The sequence below is a fragment of the Dermacentor albipictus genome, chromosome 1 (genome assembly GCF_038994185.2).
Source record: "Dermacentor albipictus isolate Rhodes 1998 colony chromosome 1, USDA_Dalb.pri_finalv2, whole genome shotgun sequence".
NCBI classification, from domain to species: domain Eukaryota; kingdom Metazoa; phylum Arthropoda; class Arachnida; order Ixodida; family Ixodidae; genus Dermacentor; species Dermacentor albipictus.
This window is the reverse complement of record NC_091821.1, coordinates 408,860,985-408,881,364: the sequence shown is the minus strand read 5'-3', so window position 1 is coordinate 408,881,364 and position 20,380 is coordinate 408,860,985. Positions and strand designations below refer to the sequence as shown.

The following is a 20,380-nucleotide window of genomic DNA, read 5'->3' as shown; positions in this document are numbered from 1 at the left end:
CATGACGACGTAGTGCTGGTGAAAAGGCGCGAACCAGAATTGCAGTTACTTCTCTGAACGTACACATGACAGTAGGCTTCGTATTCACCCATATAGCGCCGTAAACTGAAGACGAATGTGTTCCTGTAGGAAAGCGTGTCAGGTACTAAATACGAGCCAGTGGAGTTCTTAAAAGGGATGACATGCATGTCCAGCCGAAAGAAAGACGCTCAGCGTTGGGGACAAGCAACAAAAGGTTAACGCTGTGTCATCGCACGATCGCCAGAGTGCATGGGAAATCTCTTCGGCGTGCGTAATAAACGTTCGAAAAGCGTAATCGATTGTCTAAGTTTGACGACGCAATTGATGGACGGCCTCGATATACATGTGCCAAATGTGCGAATGCGTAGTGACAAGTTTAAAATCGCGAGGAAATGGTGATGGTTGTGTATAATACGCCCAAGTTAACAGAATAAAAGTTTTGATAGCTACTGGTATTATCTTTCCTTTAGCTTATACCTTTTGTTCATCGAACGCTAGCCCATACACATGTATTTATTGGCGCAATATAGCCTTTCAGCGCGGCGAGTGCTACAAGATGTAACATTGAGGTGCCATGTACTGCAAGCATAGCAGTAATAGCTTGCTGCAACGGAATATACTGTCGGTATTCTAGGTACTGAAGCCGCAGTGGTCCGGTTGCTTCTTCTCGTTCCCTTTTCTCTTTCTTTTCTTTTTTACTTTGATGGGAGCATGACTACGCGAATGATGGCTATCTTAAGTGATAATGTCACAGACAATAACCGTCGCAGTTCGCAGGCATATAAGTGGTGGATCAAACCGCACCAATTATCACAGGCTGGCGCGCTGAAAAGCCTACGAAAAAGAAAAAAAGAAAGGCGGAAGTCTATACATTTATATATAAAATGTTCCTTGAAGGTTACTACATGACGTGCAAATACAATGCTTAGTTTACGAGCCAACGAGCGTGCTAGTGCCAGGCTGGTGCAGCCTGCGTACGCTGCAGCATTATTTCACCATGTTGCCTACCGTTCGGGAAATTAAAACGAGACGAACAACACAAAAGCATGATGACTCGCGCGGACGTCGGTGTCGCGCTCCTCATTAGGGATGGCCGTTCCGAAGTGGGCCACTTGTCCGAACAACGGGCCGCAAAGTGGAAAACAGGGACGGATACATGGAGACAGATGGGGCCGGGGCAGCGGACGTGGAGAACAAAGGATGCTCTACAGAAAGACTTAACTCGGCGCTCGTGTCGAAGCGCGCGCAGCGGCACCGGTCCACATTTAATTGCCCGCCTAAATTGCGCGCCCTTCCGGCGAGCTGCCAAGTTACTGTAGTACTGTACTACTACGCTGGGCTCCCTGCTCTGGCCTCTGGCCCCGTGCTCGGGCTACCGCTTCTTCTTCCTTTCGCCGCGATGGCGCGCGGTCGTTAGGAAAGGTTGCTAGCATCTCGTTTAGGGCAGTGCTTCGTGAACGTATACGTAATGTCTTCGTGCGCTACTCTCTCTCTCTTTCTTTCGCGCTGATCTTTATGGCGAACACGAGAGGGCAAGATGACGCTGAAGACGGCACCGAGAGAGAGAGAGAGAGAGAGAGAGGGAGAGGGACACACCTTGTCGTGACGGTAAGGATAAGGTGGTAAAGATGGCGCTTTACGCCTCTTGGAAGGAGGAGGGCAGAGAGATATAGCAAGAGGAGAAGGAGGAGGAGCAGGAGGAAGCAGTTCACGGTTGAGATTTCGCAATTTGTCGTCTCTAATCATTGCGTGACTATACGGAGGGAAATAAATTGTCGCAGCGTGTACAACAGACACTATAGTATACGGGCCCCATCCAGAGGAGGGCCGGAGGTTACGGCTTGGAAAGAGCTATGATTGCCCACGCAGTGCGGCGAGGGAGAGCGACCGTCGCGTTTCGTTGTTCGAGAGGCGCCTCTGCGCCCGCTCGCGCGTTGACCTTGCCCCACAGAGGGGACACGCGACGAGACACGCGAGAGAATTAAAGCGGCGCGCCGCATCTCCGCTAACTTGCCCGCGGCAAAGTGCACTTTGGCGTGTGTGTGTGTGTGTGCGGCTTCTTCTTCTTCTTCCGCTCTCGTTGGTCGCGGCAAGAATGCGGCGACGCTCGAGGATGACGCTTTTGTGTCGTGCCGTGCTTGTGCCGACGGAATGAGGCACGACAAGCTGCGGTCGCAAGTCAGGCGCGCCATTACGGCACCTCGATTCGAAGCGCGGCAACGCAGGTAGCAGCAAAACGATTGTGCGTGCCCGCCTTGGCTCGTGTTCTGTCGCCTGTGGTGGCGTTACTTGATTTGTTTGACGCAGGAGTGGTAATCTTAACAATAATAAAAAAATTCAATGGAGATTTAGCGGTAAGTGCGAGAGGAATGCATCTGCATTACGTCGCACCTGTTTGATGTCCCCTATCCACGGTTTAAACCGCGTTCACACACACACACACACACACACACGCACACGCACACACACACACGCACATACACACGCACATACACACACACACACACGCACACGCACACACACACGCACATGCACTTTTTTCACTTTGGCACTCCTAATGCAAGCGCAACAGTAATGAAAGAAGTGAAACTGAAACGCTGAACGACTTTTGGCAAGAGCTTGTTTGTCATGTTTGTCGCCATGAAGCTGAAGAAACTCGTAGTGGATTATCTATCCAAGGTCTTGTGACCTGATAACGCCGATTGGAAGAATATTAACAGCTAGCATTCGTAAGCTCACAACTTGTCACTTGACACATCAGATGCAGACGCAGTAAACTTTAGACAGAAAAACCAAGAGCTTCCCCACTTACTGACCTTATATATAGGTTGTAGCTAGTAGAATGATACCAAACGTCCTTTGCATAGCCTCCTGGTGTGTATGCTTAGTGCCTCCTGGCGGCTGCTTAGTGCTCTAAGGAACTGAGTACGGAGTTCATGCATATTATGAGAAAGATCATTGTACAACGTATAGTATGGTTCTAGGTCGTCACACACATGTTGTTGCTCGATGACTTAGGAAAATGTCTGTGTGAGTGATCATCCGGAGCTGAATTAAGAACGGTTTTTTGCTTTATAGAAACTGACAATTAGGCCGCCTCAAGTAAGTGTCATCTGGTTGCCTATACGCATTCATCAACTTGGTAACTTTCTTTCTTTCTTAAGCAGATGTCTCAATAGATCTGAGGCCCAATTGTTCGTCAACCACAAATGTAAAACTCGGCCACCGAACCTACAACTCTTATCTTGTGCGTAAATTCGGGTTCCGATCGCATGGCATTTTAACCTGGATTACGATAAACCCAGGTATACGCATGGAAACACGCGTGAAAGGGGCAATTTTCTGGAAGATCGCAGAAAAGTAGAACGTGCAGAAAAAAACAAATGATGGCACAGGCATGGCTGTGGCGCCCCGCTTGCTCGAAGCAGGACGGACTTGCCAGGTTGTGCCAGGGCGCAGAGAAACACCACGCAGGTGACGCCAGATGCGTAGGGAGAAACGGTTCGCGCTCCACTCTCTCTCTGTATAACGACGGCGTATATTCGTTGGCTCTATTTGAAGGTGGTCGGCAAACATGAATCTGGATTTTTCGTTTGCTTTCTTTTTTTCGTCCTAAGGCCACATACACTTTTCGGAGGGTGAAGTGGGGCATTATCCTTAAATGTTGTTAACTGACGCGAACTCCGAGACGGGTTTTATTACGCGTTGCAACAAATCGCCTTCCTTGTGTCTGACCACCCTGCAGAGGTAGCCTACCGCACTTTTTTCTTGTTTGCGGCAACAATTTCGTCGTTCTAATTTTAACGGCCGGCCGGAACAAACCCATACATCGTGTGTTGTATACACCGACAATTACAAAGCGAACCGGCACATGAAGCTGCCCCCATCGTTAGTCTAGACAACTGTATAGCTGTGCCCCCCCCCCACCCCCCACACAAACACAGACGCGCGAAAAAAAAAAAAAAGAAGCAAGGTGGGTGGCAGCATTTCCCACAATGTCCTCGGGACACCCCCGTGCCGGGAGGAAGTCGTACACTCCCCACGTAGGCCTGCACGTGGAGTCTATAAGCGCCAGCTCGGGCCCTGCTGGCTGCACTTTTCACGCTCTCGCGTTTGCTTTATACACGGAGGGCATCTTGCCACCCTCGGATTGCGCGTTGTTAAATTAGGGGCCATAACCATAAAGCATGCCGGCGTGACGCACTGGCCAGCGGCCGCACATTGTATCTGCGTTCGAAACGCGTCTAAAATAGCTGCCGCGTGTACGCGCGCTTCTTTGTAAAAGCCGAGGCGTACGAATTAAGTGTCCCTCTCTCTCTGTATGGCATTGTCGACTCGTGCGCGAGCATGCATGGGTGATTCGAAATGGGTGCCCCCCGGCGGACTGACGGGCGCACTTCTTGTACGACTCCGCGCGGGATCGGCCATTCGCGCCTTTACGACGCCGCTCCGCGAGTCGGAAGGCAGCTCTGCAGGGCTGCTCTAATTGCCGGTGCGGTTGGCGTGTCCTCTCCGTAACGGCGCTAATTTCAATGCCATTGAGCTCAGCGCGTGCTCTCGGCTAACTCGCGAGAGAAACACAATACTGCCATTATACTCGACTTATACCTTGCACACGCAATGTTTTCCAGCTTTTTGAGGCGAGCACGTGTGGTTACTCTTCTTTGCGCCTCGAACAAGGGTTCGTAATTTCGGGAGCATAGCGTGTGACGTCGCTATAGAGACACACACATTTTCCAAAAGCGCCTTCCTGCTTCCGGTTTCGTTAAACGCTCGCTCGCAACTTTATATGGAGTAGTGTACTTAAAGGAGGAGCGACAGATGCTGGTCAGCGTGGCGTATTCTTCAAACACAATGCTCTATCTGTATCGTCGTCTGTAGTTTCTGCGAGCCAAAAGGCTATTTCTCTAGCTCAGCTGTTTTCTCCTTATTTCTGTGTATATCTTTGGAGAGCCGGCATAGTTCGTGGTGCGGATGCAAATTGACGTCCACGTGCCTCTGCCGTGAATGGCGACTTCAGCGGTGACTGCGTCTAGGAAGCGGACTGGCCTCCAGAGCGACACCGACGGCGATGACACCAGCGTCTACTCGCTCAGCAGTGAGGACTTCTCTGATGACGCCTTCGAGCTTGTACGGAGCCGCAAGGCGAAACGAAGACACACCACCAGGGCATCCATTTCTTCGAGCAGGCCAACGGTAGGACCAACTCAGAATACCGCAGTCAGAACGATCTCGCTACCGACAACCTGAGGCGACTAAACAGACAGTCCGTATCGGTGCAACTTGAAGCGGTGGCGCCAAATCAGATAACAGACGTTAGAGTCAACACACGAAAAGGATGTATTGGCTGTCGACGTCACACACGAGACTGCGCTGAGAAATTTGACTAAAATCACAGAACTAGGTAGCGTTAAGCTCCGCTCGTACATCCCCCTGAACAGTGGCTCCACTACTGATGTCATCTACAACGTGGAGGGCTCCATCTCCAGCGCTGACTTGCCGATTCTAGTGAAGCCTGCCGTTGATGGCGTCGCCATAACACATGTGTATCGCCTCGGCACATCCCGCTGTGTGAAAATTATATTCAAAGGCGAGACTCTTCCTTCGCACGTCAAGGTGGGTCAGTTTAGACACTCTGTGCGACCATTCATCCCAAGGCCACTGCAAGGCCGCAATTGCACGAGGCTGGGACACGTTAGCGCCGTGTGCGAGAACACGAGAGTTTGCTCATGCTGCAGCGAGCCCCACGCTGCAGACTCTTTTGCAGCCATGGTTCTCAATTGCACCAATTGCCTTGTGTCCCATGATACTTCCTCGAAGGACTGCCCCAAAATAAAGAAAGAAAAGACGGTCTTGAAGCAGAAGGCGAGAAACCATTCGTCTCGTCGGGAAGCTGTTGCGGCCGTTAGAAAGCGACGCTCCCGAAACCGTCGGACTTCAAAGCACGCTGATGCATCTGTGAACAGTTCGCCCCATCCGACAACGCCTTCTCCTCTGCCCCCTAGGCCTGGGGCAATTCAATCTAAATCTGACGGGGTCATGGTGGAGAACAACACAACTTGGTCCTCACTACTAAAGCAACAGCCAAAGCCAAAACAACAGCGGAAGTCACAACCGAAGCCACAGCTGATGCCACAGCCGATGCCACAGTCGGTGGCATAGCCGATGCCACAGCCGATGCCACAGCCGGATCCACGTCAAGTGATAGAGCTGTGCACCGCTGTGAGTGCACAGCGCGGGTTCCTGGAAAATTGCCCCAAGAAGACCAGCAAGTGGTTATGATGCTCCTGTTTCCCCCCTGACGAATACTTTTCGAATGCTCTTAAATAACCTGCACACTCCGTCAGCGCGAAGTGCAATGCAAGTACTGGATGCTCTCAGTTCAGTACTTGCTACGCTTGAGTAAGCATCATGGCTCATCTGCATCATTATATTCGCACTGAAGGCGGAACGGCTGGGGTCTAGCTTAAAAATACACTGCCACGCACTGCAACGTACTGCTGACGCCCACCGGCTCCTTGATCTTCGCTTGTGACTTCGGCGTGCATTACCAGCTATGAAGCACCAAGGTTAGCTTCAGACAGCAGCCTAGCGTATCGACGGAGCATTTGCTCTGTCTTGACTGATTTCGAGGCTCTTTGCTGCGTGCACAGACAGTGTGCCCTCTATCCCGCTTTCCTCTTTCTGCTCCCCCTTTTCCTTACCCCAGCGTAGGGCAGCAAACCGGGCGCTCGTCTGGTTGACCTCCCTGCCTTTCCTCTCTTTCCCTCTGTCATCTTCGAGATATTCGAATGAGCATAATTTATCAGTTTCTATAACTAGGCACCATAAGAATGTGCAGCGTGAATACTTGTTAACCTTTCCAAGAATTAAAAATTGAATTACGTAGTTTTACGTGCCAAAACCACTTTCTGATTATGAGGGACGCCATAGTGGGGAAGTCCAGAAATTTGGACCACCTGGGGTTCTTTAACGTGCACCTAAATCTAAGTACACGGGTGTTTTTGCCCCCATCGAAATGCGTCCGCCGAGGCCGGGATTCGATCACGCGACGATCGCGCTTAGCAGCCCAACACCATAGCCACTAAGCAACCACGGCGGGCATTTCCAAGGATCGTGAATCTCAGGGAGTTGTATATATGTTATGTGCTTTGGTGTGTGCCTTGTATAGGAAAGCTTGAGTCTTTTAGAAAGAAGTGCTCGCATTTTTTATTTTTCCGGTGCCTGCTTACATATCCAGGATGTGAATACGTCGAATTGAATTGAATTACGGGCAAATTTCCTGTTCAAAGCGATGACAGTGAGCCTGCAGAAAAATTCTTACATAGACAGCTGATTGCAGAAGGGACAAAAGAAGGTATATACAATAAAAGTGCCGAGCGCTTGCGCTTTAGCGTTTGCCTTGTGTCTGTAATTTCTTTTTGTCGCATGCATAGTGTGCGCTTGTAAACCTGCAAGTTTCTTCCATCTAAGATATGCGCTGGTTGAATCTGCAAGTATGAACGAACTATCCCGGCACTATGGTCTATTGCGCTGATTTTGGACTGTCAAACAGGCATCGCAATAGGTCATGACCTCGACAAACAAAGGCGTACCTCAGTGGGCTAGAGGATATGTCAACGTTATCGCTTATGACAGCAACCGACATGTGATTGCGCTACAAAGTTTTAAAATAACGTTTTATTTATGTGATGGGAATTTCATGTTGATACATGAAAAAAAAAATGTTTATTTTTTATCAAATAACGTATGGAAATTTGTACGCCTTGAACATAAACATACGCGTCCCTTCACGTGATAAAATGCGCTCGTGTGTCACGCAGAATTTTTTTTTTTTGCGGAATAATTAGCACGTACTGTCCTGCGTTTATGCATCTCCGCTTCTTTCGACGGGACATTGTGAAGTAAATCAACTTTGGTAAGCGAGTATATCCGACGCGATGCAGAAAACGTGACAGAGTCTTCGATTATGATCGGTATATCTCTACTAAGCTCAAGTTATTGAAGAAATTTGCATACTTTTTCACAGTGCTAGATTTTATAAATCAGTGACTCGTCTTTCAGCAATAACATGAATGAATAATTCATTCGATGCTCTTTGCTTTACTGGATGTGTGTAGTTGTGTTTCGCAACCGCTGCTTACAATGCACATTCGCATTTTACTTTTCAGGGAGGAACTGGCGATGAGGGTGGACCTGACGGAAGCGAGAGTTCAGGTCAGTGCAACATTATTTTTCCTTTATTTTTTATTCTAATTTTACCTATACCGGGTCTCATCTTTACGTACACTTTCGGTGAAGACATTTGGATCAATGTTTGCAGGCGTGCACGTTAACGAGCGCTTAAAGGAGTATATACAGTTACACCGATCTATGGAGGTACTTTTGCGCTCTAGTAATGTATACAACTACAACGATCGCTAAAGCCTCTTTTTGCGCTCTAATAATTTTAATCAAGGTACAACATGTAAATGTCGTGAAGAGCATGAGCTGCTCAGACAGGCGACAATCAATTATTTCATCGTCGCTCATTTCCGAGTGATGCTTCGAACTGTAATATACTTGCCGCAGGAGGTGTCGGAAACGATTGACAAATGCAGAGAGTGGTGCGAAGATTGTGGGACTTAGAGGAAGAAGAAGAAGTATTTTAATGATTGGAAATGTAGAGAGGTCGGCCGGATAATGGAGCATCTGGCCTGCTACTCTACGTAAGGGAAGGGGAAGAGGGGGTAGAAGAAGGGTCACAATGGGGGATGATAATGGGAGGAACGAGGTGAATGACACATTACACAACTGGTATCACAGGCGTGAGTCCAGGCCCGTGTCACCTAGGAAACGTGAAAGTGCACGCATTGTCTCTGTCGTCTGCCAACTCTGTGGCCACGCGCCTAGCAAGAGGTCCTCCGACAGTGGTCCATTGTGTAAATGTCTCAATGTATCTGCCAATGTCAGTCTTTCTCGCGCATACTCAGGGCACACCACGAGCACATGTTCTCTACAGCGCCACACACTGAACAGTCCGGGGAGTCTGTCCGTCCAATAATGTGCAAATATTTGCGCGTGAAGGCGATGCCTAATCGCAGTCTGTGTATCAGGCATGTATGAGGGCGTGGAATTCCATGCAGAATAGGAAATTTCATATCGGGATCCAGGCTTTTAAGGCGGACGTGACGAGCGTCTGGCTGGGCCCAGTATCTTCTCGTCGCACTCCTCATTAATTCCGACAGGAGGCATGTGACGTCCGGTCTGGAGAATGGCACTACAGTTCGCAGGCCATTGCTGAGGGCGCGCCTTGCTGCAGCATCGGCCATCTCATTACCGTTGAGCCCACAGTGTCCCGGGATCCATTGGAACACTATGCGGTGGTGTTTTTCTTGAGCGTATGAAAGTAGCTCGGTGATCTGCAGGGCCAGAACCTGATATGCGGTGTGGCGCAGGAAGCATCCCAAAATTTGCAGCGCTGGTTTTGAGTCCGTGAAAATGCACCACTCTTGAGGTCTTTCCCCGCAGATGTGGTGAATCGCTTCCCGAATAGCCACAAGCTCTGCAGCGGTTGATGTTGAATTATGGTCCTAGTATGAAACCTCGAGTCATCTGTTGGGCTGGTATCACCACAGCTGCTGTCGATGCCTTAGGTGACGCGGAGCCGTCTGTGTAAACATGAACATATGTCTGGTATTCTGACCAGATGTACGCGAGAGCAAGTTGTTGTAGTCCACTGACGGGAACCAATGATTTCTTTAGTATGCCGGGGACATGTACGCATACGGAAGGTTGAACCATCACCCATGGTGGTTTGACGTGGTGATATGGAAGGGCATAGCCTGATGTTATGTGGGGTAGATGGCAGCGGAGTGCACTTGTGAAACTGCTGTCCGGTCGCTCATGTAGAACCGACGTCAATGGATGGCAATGGTGTCGTGTCAGTAAGCGTAAATACATACGAAGTGGTTCGTGGGACAGGTATATCGGTAATGGGCATACGTGGGCTTCCTCAATTGTGCCTTTGTTGGAGGCACGCCGTGGCAACCCGAGGCATATTTTGAGTGCCTGCGCTTGGACGCTCTCTAATGTCCGTAAGCAGGAAATGCTCAAGTTTGAGAGTATCGGAAGGCTGTATCGAATGTAGCCTACGAAAAGAGACTGATAAAGTCTTAGTAATGAGCCTTCCGTGGGGCCCCATTTCATGCCTGTTGCGAAGCGAAGAACATGGCAAAACAGATTGAGTTTTTGCTTCAACATATTAACATGCCTCGTCCATGACAAACCGCGGTCGATGATAATGCCCAAGAATCTGTGGTGGGAGACATAAGGTATTATGACACCGTTAATGGAGATCGGGTAGCGGCAGACGGATTTGCGCGTGAATGCAACCACAGCACATTTTTCGGCAGCTAAACGCAAACCCTGACGCCGTATGTATCGTGAAGTAGATGACACAGCCCGTTGTAATTTCGCACGTAGTTGTGGGCGTGTTGCACCAGAAGCCCAGATGCAGATGTCATCTGCATATGCACTGATGTGGATGTGAGGTGGAAGCTCGCTCACCAGGCCAATCAGTGCCACATTAAATAATGTTGGGCTGAGAACTCCTCCCTGAGGAACTCCACGGCATACCTGATGACGGTTAGTGTCTCCGTCAGGCGTGGACACGTACACGACACGGCCGCTGAGGTAGCTCACAATACACAGGTAGAGCCGGCCGCCAATACCCAAGTCATCTAGGGCATCGAGAATGGCTTCATGAAGGATGTTGTCGTAGGCCCCTTTGATATCTAAGAAGACAGCGGCGACAAGTCGGCGTTGACGTTTTTCATGTTCCACTGTCGTAACAAGCTCAATGACGCTGTCAAGTGAAGAACGACCCCGCCGAAAACCGGTCATCATGTTCGGATAAAGATCATTTCTTTCCAGAAACCATTCGAGCCTCGCCAGGACCATTCGTTCCATAACTTTGCCAACACAGCTGGCTAATGCAACTGGGCGGTATGAGACAAGCTCATAAGGTGTCTTTCCAGGCTTCAAGAGAGCAACCAGGCGGCTGATCTTCCACTGATGCGGAACAATACCGGAGACCCATGTGTCGTTGTAATAATTGAGCAGTGCAGTGCGACCAGCCCTGCCAAGGTGAGACAGAGACGAGTACGAGATCCCGTCCGGGCCAGGAGCAGATGAATGCCGACACGATGCAAGAGCAGCCTCTAATTCGGGCATCGTAAAGAGCAAGTCGTAGTGGTCACTTGAGGAAGGTGGCGCAAAAACTTCGAATTGGATTGAGGCTGGTTGAGTTGTGTCCACAATCATTTTGCAGAAGTCGTCCGCTACCTCTACATCATTGCGGCGTTGGTAAAGCGCCAGAGTTCTGAAAGGGTACCATTCTTGTGGGGGAAAACGTAGGCTCCTGACTACATGCCAAATACGTGACAGCGGCTTGCGAGGATCCAGTGATGAGCAGAACTTTCTCCAGCGCTTCCTTCCTAATTTCTCGAGATGGCGCTTTATTTGTCGTTGAGCTCGGCGACAAAGGGCGAGATCGTACGTGGATTTCGTCCTTCTATATTTCCTTTCAGCGCGCCGTCGGACTGCGCGCAACCTCTCGAATTCCACGTCGATAGGAGACCCCGGTGAAGGTGCACATATGGTCCGCGTGGCCTCACCCAGGGCGGACGTGATCAAGTCTTCTATTTGCGTTGGTGACTCGAGATTCGCACAGGAATTCTCCACGAATGTCTTAAAAGTGGGCCAGTCAGTGCACCGCACATGAGACGAAGTGGTAGGTGCGAACCACTTGACGCAGATATATGTTGGTATGTGATCACTGCCATGTGTTTCCACATCACTGAACCAGCTAATAGAAGACTGTAGTCGGGAGGAAACAAACGTCAGGTCCAAGCAGCTACTATAGGACGTGCCACGCAGAAACGTAGGAGAGCCATCGTTAATATTGACGAAATCCTGTGAGTGCATAAAGTCGGACAAGGCTTTGCCTCGGTTATTCATTGCTGTACTTCCCCATTGGGGGTGATGAGCATTGAAGTCACCCACAATAATATGGGGAGCTGTGCAACTCTGGATTGCTGAGGACAGGTTCGCCAATAGACTCTTCGGGGGCACAGGGTCTGAATTCGCACTAATTCCCCTGATATCGAAAAGTACAAGGAAAAGCAAAAGTGCCTAACCCCGCTCCGAAGTCTCGCCACCACGGACTACCTGTTTCCAGAGCTACTACATTGATCGCGGTTACATACGTTTATTGCCGAAATTGCTAAACGCATTAGCGTGTTAATGTGTGAGCCTTGTGTATACCCAACGTGGCAATCACTTAAAATGACACTGAAGTCTTCCCGTCGTAATGTGTTTTGTTTCATTTCTTTTCTTGCGTAAGAGGTGTTGCGGAACGTGCTCGTAATCGCTCGAGTCGGACTAAAATGTCCTCCTCATTGTGTTCAGTAGAAAAGTGACAATTGTATTCGCAAGAGTGTCAGCTTCCTTGGAACCCTAAATGACACCAACGTGGTGTATACTAAGCGAAAGCATACGTGTCCGCTGCTGTCGTGCTGTAAGAACACGGTTTTTGAAAACTGCCAGTGTGAAGCTCTGCAGCCGTATTTATGTTAACGCTAACTATCAGCGCCCGTGAAATACACCGAGAGTGTGCGAGCTTATGTCCAAAAAAAAAAAAACATACCTCAAATTTCTCCCCTTGCATTTGCATGCTGCTAAAACGAGTGTCAGGCGACACCGGGAGTTTCGTATGACTTTGCCTTTTGCTATGACAGAAAGAAGCCATGCTTTCTTTTTTCTTTTCGCCTTTTGAAACTACATATAATTGGTTTATTCACCCGTTCAATTCATCTTTTTGTTATAAACGCCGGAAATATGTGCGTCCGCATGAGATAGTCGCCTGCGTATAGACCTGAACGTATTCACTGTAGCACCGGAAGCACAATGACCAATTGCTGTGGTATATAGTGCGCAGGTGATCGCTACCGACTGTGATATCCTTGCCCTGTGACTCTCTTTTTCTCTCTCTACTTCCGCCTTATGTTTCTACCTACTCCTACCTTATCTACCAGTGTAGGGCAGCAAATCAGCTTCTGTGTTCTGGCTTAACCTTCGTGCCTTCCTTATTTTCTTTGCTCTGTTTCTCTCTCCTTAGCACGGGAGAATGCATGTGAGCTTGCACTTTAATGCCAGATTATTGCAAAACACAGTATCCAGTACGGTGACGTGAGTACGAAGTCCGCTGTGTTGTTTTTGTTGCCTGCCGAAAGCAGGTGTAGAAGCTTCTTTCTCTTTTTTTCTCTCTCTCCTGCTTTTGCGAAAATTTGAAAGAAAAAAAGAGTATTCCTAAAATATGTGTTCAAGTGGACGTAAATGCGCGAAGTGTATTGCGAACTAAAGGAACAAAGAACGGGAGCCAGGAGGCTCCCGAGGCAGGCGACCGTGGAGCCGAGGCCGCGTCGGCTCCCCCCCCCCCCCCCCCCCCCTGCAGGCCTGTTTTGTTTCCTCGATTAATCTTCGCGCTGGATCCTTTTGACGAGGCCGGCAGCGTGTAGTGGCTCGCCATAGCGAACTGCTTAGGCGCACGTAGTACGCCTGCGCCGCCGCTGCCGCCGCAGGTTGTTCGTGAGAGGCGGGGGGGAGACCTCGTTAACGGCATTTAATTACTCGTATAATGTTTGTACGGAAAACGCGAGACCGACGTATGCGAGCCGCACTTCAAAGCGGCACGCTCGTCCGTCGGACCGGGCGCTGCGCATGCGTGCACCCGCTGGTGTGTGCGTGAACAGGCCCTTAACGTCGGTGTTCCTCTCAGCTCGCGCGATATAGAGGAACAAGTTTAGCGGAGGACTGAGGGAACGAGGAGGTGGGGAAAGGAGGAGGGGTAAAAATACTTTATACGCGCTTCCGCCGTGTTCAAGTACAAAAAATTGGTCCTATAACAGCTTCTCTTGCGTGCGTGGGTCAGCCACGTGTGCGCGCTCCTCTCTTATAAGTTCTTCCTCCCTTCTGTCGCTTTTTCCGAACCTTCTTTGTTTTTTCTTCTGTTTACCTGGTAATGGGGATGCAGTGAACGGCAGATAGCTGTGCGTATCTATACGTATACTTACCGAGGTGCGTTCAAGCGTGCGAAGCACCATCCCCGTTGTTACACAAACGATGTGGCGTCGGCGGAACGTGGCCCTCTACGCTGGGTTTGTATGTGCAAACTCTCGTCTCCACCGACTTGACTGCTCTTCTCCCCCCCCTCCCCCCCCCCCGTGACCGCTCACACGAGCACTTTCCTTCAGCCTCGGTAGTTCCATCCCTCTCCCCTCCCCTTTCTAAGAGGCCCCAAAGCTGAGGACAACGTCATTACTATGCGTAGCGGGTATTGTGAGCTTCCGGCGGTTTCGCGCGCTCGTCTGTTGCGTCTCCCTCACGCCTTCCTGCTTGGCGTGGACTGTTTTGTCTTCGCGCTAAGCGGAAATAATCCAAGGTTCTCCATAGTGGCCCGGGAGAAGAAGGTATACGGAAAGGATGTTATAGCAAACGTAGGGACTATGGGAGAACGGCGGATGTCAGAAGAGAGGGGAGGTATGAGAGAAGTAGGGAAGGACGTAGAGAAAGAGTCAAACTGTTACGGATGGTGCGTGCATATTTGCTTGCATATGCGGGCTAGCAGGGGTGATGGACTGGAATATACCTGCTGAGATATGCCACTCGCATGAGAAACCGTCTTTTTTTTTTCAGCACCTTTTTCTCGCGACGTTACAGTATTGATAAAGGAAAGAAAGGTATGTTACTCAGGTTTTGGCTTAGAGAGAGAGAGAGAGAAAATAATGCAGAGAAAGGCAGGGAGGTTAACCAGAGGTAGTTCCGGTTGGTTACCCTGCGCAGGGGGAAGGATTAAGAGGGATAAAAAGAGAAAGGGGGAGTAGAAGGGAGAGCAGAAGGGGGAGATAGAAAGAAAGGGAGACAAGCACGAGCTAAGCGCGTACACTACCGAGTGGTAGGGGGCGGCATTCTTAGAGTCTGTCGTGAAGCCCCGTAGACCGCAAGAACCTTAATAGCGCGAGTAAGGCCTTCAACGCGGATGTTCTTTCGGAGCATAGGCCTAAAGCTTTTAGTTCTGAAAGTGGACGATTGTCCAACTGGTCCAGTACTCTGCACATCACTTGTCTCTCAGCACTGTATCGCGGGCAGACACAGATAATGTGTGCGAGTGTCTCGTCGATGTTACATGTGTCGCACGTGGGGCTGTTGGCCATTCCTATGAGGAAAGCATAGGCGTTTGTAAAGGCAACGCCTAGCCACAGACGGTAGAGCATAGTCTGTTCACGTCGTGGCAATCCAGGTGGGAGGTGCATCCGTATGTCCGGAGACAACGAACGCAACCGACACATTGTGAAAACATTTGAGTCCCACAGGGGCAAAGTGCACTCACGGGACATCAATCGTAGCTCAGCCGCAGCGTCTGTTCGCGAAAGCGGAATGAAGACTCGTTGACCACTTTCATGTGCAGATCGGGCGGCTTCGTCGGCGTGGTCATTCCCGCTGATGTTACAATGTCCTGGAAGCCACTGAAAGATTATGTTGTGTCCCTTGTCATAGCTTTGATGATATTGAAATTGTGCATGCAGTCGACTAGTAGTTTGCACCACTATCATAAGACTCGGTTGTGGTCCAGAGTTTCGTGTTAGCAGCCTTTAGCGCGGACGTCGTTTAGGCCTGCCGCCATAGCGTTTCTTTTTTTCTTTTTTTGTTTCATGTGCGTAATGCATAACGGACCATTGACTAACCTTTCAAGCGTGGTATAGACCACTTGCATTTGTAATACCATAAGTTGTGCAGATAAAGAAAACGTACGTGATTGTCTCTCCAATGCCGCAGGAGGGCTGTCGGCTATATCAATAATAAAGCAATTGTAAACGCTGTATATTCAACCGCAGCGGATATAGCGTTCACGCTCTGCTGCTGATTGAGACGGAAGATTAACCCAGAAGTCAGGGACCAGGAAGCACATAAACCCGTGAGAATAGTGATGCATGCATTTTGTAAGGAGGCGCTTAACATTAACGATATTATCTACAAATCGCCTTCCGTTAACGGCTTACCTTTATATGCTACCATCTTTCTATGCGTTATTGCAAAGCACACTAAAAGAAAGTATAAGAGAGAGAGAGAGAGAGAGAAAACAAGGGTAGGAAAGGCAGGGAGGTCAACCAGAACAGCATCCGGTTTGCTACCCTACACTGGGGGTGGGGGAAAGGGGAATAAAAAGCGGCAGAAAGGGAGAGAATAAGCACTGAGTACGTGTGGGAGGGACACCATACACAAGAACACTATAAACAGTCTGTTAAGCCCGTGCACTTCAAGTACCGCACTAGTGCACGATGAGAAAGTATAAGAAAACGTGCATTCTCCATGCTCCTATCTTCTTTTCACCGCCATTACTACGGCTTCAGGAAAATGTGCGAGACGATGTGGAAGAATCAGCCGTGCCAGCTATTGCCAGATTATTGCATTATAGGGGCGGTGTATACAGCCACGTGCACACACCGATTCGATCACGTACACGTTTCCCATTCCACCCTCGGCTCACTGGCTCACTTACTCGCTTGCAACACTCACTCGCTTACTCACTAACTCACTTACTCACTCGATCACTGCAGCACCGACGCATTATTTCTTTTGTTAACCCACTCACGCGCTCACCAATATCTCGAGCAATTAGGCGCGGCGCTAACTGGATCTTCGCTGCACGGGCCGCACCGTGGGGACTTCCTCCTCCAGTACTCGCTGTCGCAAGACCCAATTTGCTGGCGCCTACTCTGCGCGAAGGCCGACATTCCCGCGCGGCCTTTTAATTCAATAGGCTTCTCGTGAAGGGTGTTTAAGTCACCGCGCGGCAGCCGCGCTCATCGGCGACCAATTTACATGGCGATCGCGAATGTGTCTACGTGTTTAAGCGGACGTCGGGCGGCAACGCTGACGCATGCCCGCTGGCCGCCGTCGTATGATGTATGGCGGCGTTGTGCGGATAATAGACGTGCTCGCTTACGCGGTGCGGCCGATGCATGTGCTTCCGGCGGGCGCGTGTGTACGACGTCTCGGGCTCGATCGCTCGCTTGCCTGCTGTGTAGCTGCCTTCTCGAGCTATGCACGGGGCGCGTTGCGCAAGGACCCCGTGGTACGTGTATGCGGAGACTATATATACGTCCCCTAATTAGATCATACGAGCGAACTTCGGCGTCTTCATTAAAAATGAGACAGGAGGCCGGACTCGGCGGAGCGGCTAAGGAACGCCCATGAACCGGCAGTCTGATAAATGCGTAGTAGCTTCTAAAAGAAAAAAAAGAAAGAAAGAAAGAAAGAAAGAAAGAAAGAAAACGCAGAGTATAAGAAGAAAAAACGAAAAAAAGATGTTGGAAGGAGACTGTCGCGACGTGGTGCTGGTGACCGTCACATGCATGTTGTCTTAATACAAGGTCGTAAATATTATCGCGCGACAGAAAGGCGTCGCGGTCGCTACACCGGGAAAGAAAAAAAAAGGGGGGTTGGGGGTGGGGAAAGCGAAATAAAGAAATCAAACTTTATACAGTGTCCTTGCGAGCGCAAGGGAGGATAAATTGCGGCGAAAATAACGAGGACACTTAATAGCATAATGATATTACCTGCTTCTAGCGTCGAAGTAAAAGAAGAAAAAGGAGAGAAAGATAGGCGGAAATAATAACGCTACTATCTGGCTTAATTCTCGCCGTTTCGTTATAAATCCTTGCCCGCGCAAGGCACCTTTTCTTTCTTTTTTTTTTGCGCGCCTCTACGAGCGTTCGTCGCTCAGCGCAGCACTCTTCGCAGACGGAGGGAAGCGCTCCTCCGATTAGGCGGTAATTATAACAATTAGCTTGTCTAATCGTAGGTCTATCACGAACATCAATGGCCGCACCAAATTAGCCCGAGCCACTTAAGAACTCTTGTCTCTACCTTCCTCGGCTCGCGCGCCGCCATACTTCGGGAACGCCCCTGTCGAAACGAGATAAGAATGCCAACGGAAGGTGCACGTTGGAAGAAGAACGAGCGAAAGACGACGGGCAGCCAAAAGAGACCGCGTAGCCACATGTAAGTAGGCGCGCTCAAGCAAGCAAGCAAGCAACCGCACAAGCAAGCTGTGCGTGGGTTGAGGACAAGGACGAATTCTGAGGGCAAAGGCACTGTGCCGCGACAGTGCGAAGTCGTTCGTTCGTTCGTTCGTCGTCCCCTGTACACGGCTGCTCGAGGGCGGTCGGCGAAGGACGCTGCGAGGAGCAGGAAACGCAACACGCCAGCTGACTGCGAAGGACCGGCAACACGGCGGCCGCGGCGACGAAGGCCAAAGAACCGACTAACCACCGGCAATTATCAAATTACTGAGCCGAGATGTTTAAATCTCCGCGACGCGACGGAGAGAGAGAGAGAGAGAGAGAGAGAGAGCCCACAGTTGGCTTCTTCATGAAAAAAAAAGAAGAAAATACAGAGAGAAAGAAGCGGCGGCTTTTCCCTTAGTCTGGTCGCGATAACAGAATCAATGGAAGGGCCGGGGAAATTGAGGGTAGACGAGTGGCGAGCAACGGAGAGAGGCCGCGACAGATGCGCATCCAGAGCTGCGAGAGGGTCGGCGGAGGACGTCGCACACGTAGGCGCTGCTGCTATAATGTGCACGAAGTTGTACGCTCGGCTGCGCTGCGGTATAGTTGAGCGCAGCGTTTGCGGAAGCCGAAATCTGGCAGAAGTATACGGCGTGCGCCGAGAAGCGGCAAAATGTTTTCGAAGCTCAGACGGCTAGCAAAACAGAAAGGAAAAGGAAAGGCAAAGCAGTTCAGTAGAGTCAGTCGCGAAGTTTCTATAACACTGTTTCTGAGAGCGTCTGAAACGAGGGACATGTATAGTTATTGGACGGTGATATACGGTGATATTCGGTGATATACGGTGATATACGGTGATATACGGTGATATATTGGACGGTGATATTGGACGGTGATAAAGGGAGGGGGGAGGGGGGCGAAGGGCTGTGGGGGGAAACGGCATGACACGCGGCTGTTGAATGTGCCTTATCCTGCAATCGGTTTGGCCTGAGTAGCGGTTTTCAGCGCGCTGCACGCAATTAGCGAGAGCTACGGAACGAAACGCGGTCTCTGTCTCGCCGTGCGGTTAACGTATTCCGCTCGCAGGGCCGGTAATAAATAGCGAGCGAGTGGGGCGGAAATGCAGATAAGCGCGCAAATGGGCGTCCGCGCTGTTTCTCGCCGAGCGAGGCGCTGCTGGCTGGCACCTGTTCGCGCCAGCGCGGCAAGAGAGGCGACGCGAGTCGTAGTACAGCTCACCTCGGCGGTGCGTGCGCTGCCCGACCCGCGTCCGCACGCAGCTACAGTCAGGGTGCGAGTGTGAACGCGAATTACCGTGCACTCCACCGCCCACATAATGCTTATGTATGCCGCCATAGGCGAAAGCAGAGTGCGCGCACTCTACGGGAAACAGCTGTAGCCGATTATTGGCGGCGCCTGCGCAAGCATCGCCAAGCTGCAGTCAATTTCCCCAATGATTGTTGTCCGCGTTAGGCGTACCGGCGCTGGAAACGGCGGCGGTAATTCGGCGACGGAAGCTTGAACGCACGCCGAGGCATCACTCAAAAGTCGTCCATCGTTATAGGTGAGCGTTCCGCAGGGTTTGATCGATTGAAAACACGTGTTATTGCCACTTCTCTCCGCGTTATCTTGCACCGGAAGCAAAGTACATTCGTAAAAAATGGCTGTAAAACGCGTTTTCAATCAATCAATCAATCAATCAATCAATCAATCAATCAATCAATCAATCAATCAATCAATCAATCAATCAATCAATCAATCAATCAATCAATCAATCAATCAATCAATCAATCAATCAATCAATCAATCCATCAATCAATCAATCAATCAATCAATCAATCAATCAATCTCAGCGGAAGACGGGTCTATAGCGAAATTTGTGACATCGTGAATCCCTTTTAGTTAGTTTCTTGAAGCATTCATGTGAGAAACGAATAAATGAACGAGAAAGCACGCTGCAACGACACTTACAAAGCTCCTTACGGCAGCGCCGAACGTCAATCTATGGTGCGTGGGCTACTTCCACCGCAACCTTCGTATACAACGGAACGAGCAGCGCGAGAGATCGAAACAAGCTGGAGAGGCGCGGCCGCTAACCCGCTGCTTTCGCTGCTGATTAGCAGCTGACGAGACAGATCGGCAGCGGGCGTTTCCTCGCAACGGTCAGAATCGGCTTTGCCGTAAATAAATCTGATTTCCTCACCTATAATTAGATGCACAACGCGGACACGAGATATAGAACTAGCTCGCTG

At 50.1% G+C, this 20,380-nt stretch overlaps 1 protein-coding gene across 6 annotated transcripts in view; it reads left to right on the top strand.

The window, feature by feature from the left end:
- The window catches only part of LOC135918178 (homeobox protein aristaless-like), a 170,849-nt gene that overhangs the window by 131,575 nt on the left and 18,894 nt on the right, over positions 1–20,380 (top strand). For all 6 annotated transcript variants that reach the window (XM_070532194.1, XM_065451848.2, XM_065451844.1 and 3 more), the window contains exon 3: positions 8,193–8,238. In XM_070532194.1, the coding sequence (XP_070388295.1) occupies positions 8,193–8,238 (46 nt within the window). The remainder of the gene's footprint in view (positions 1–8,192; positions 8,239–20,380) is intronic.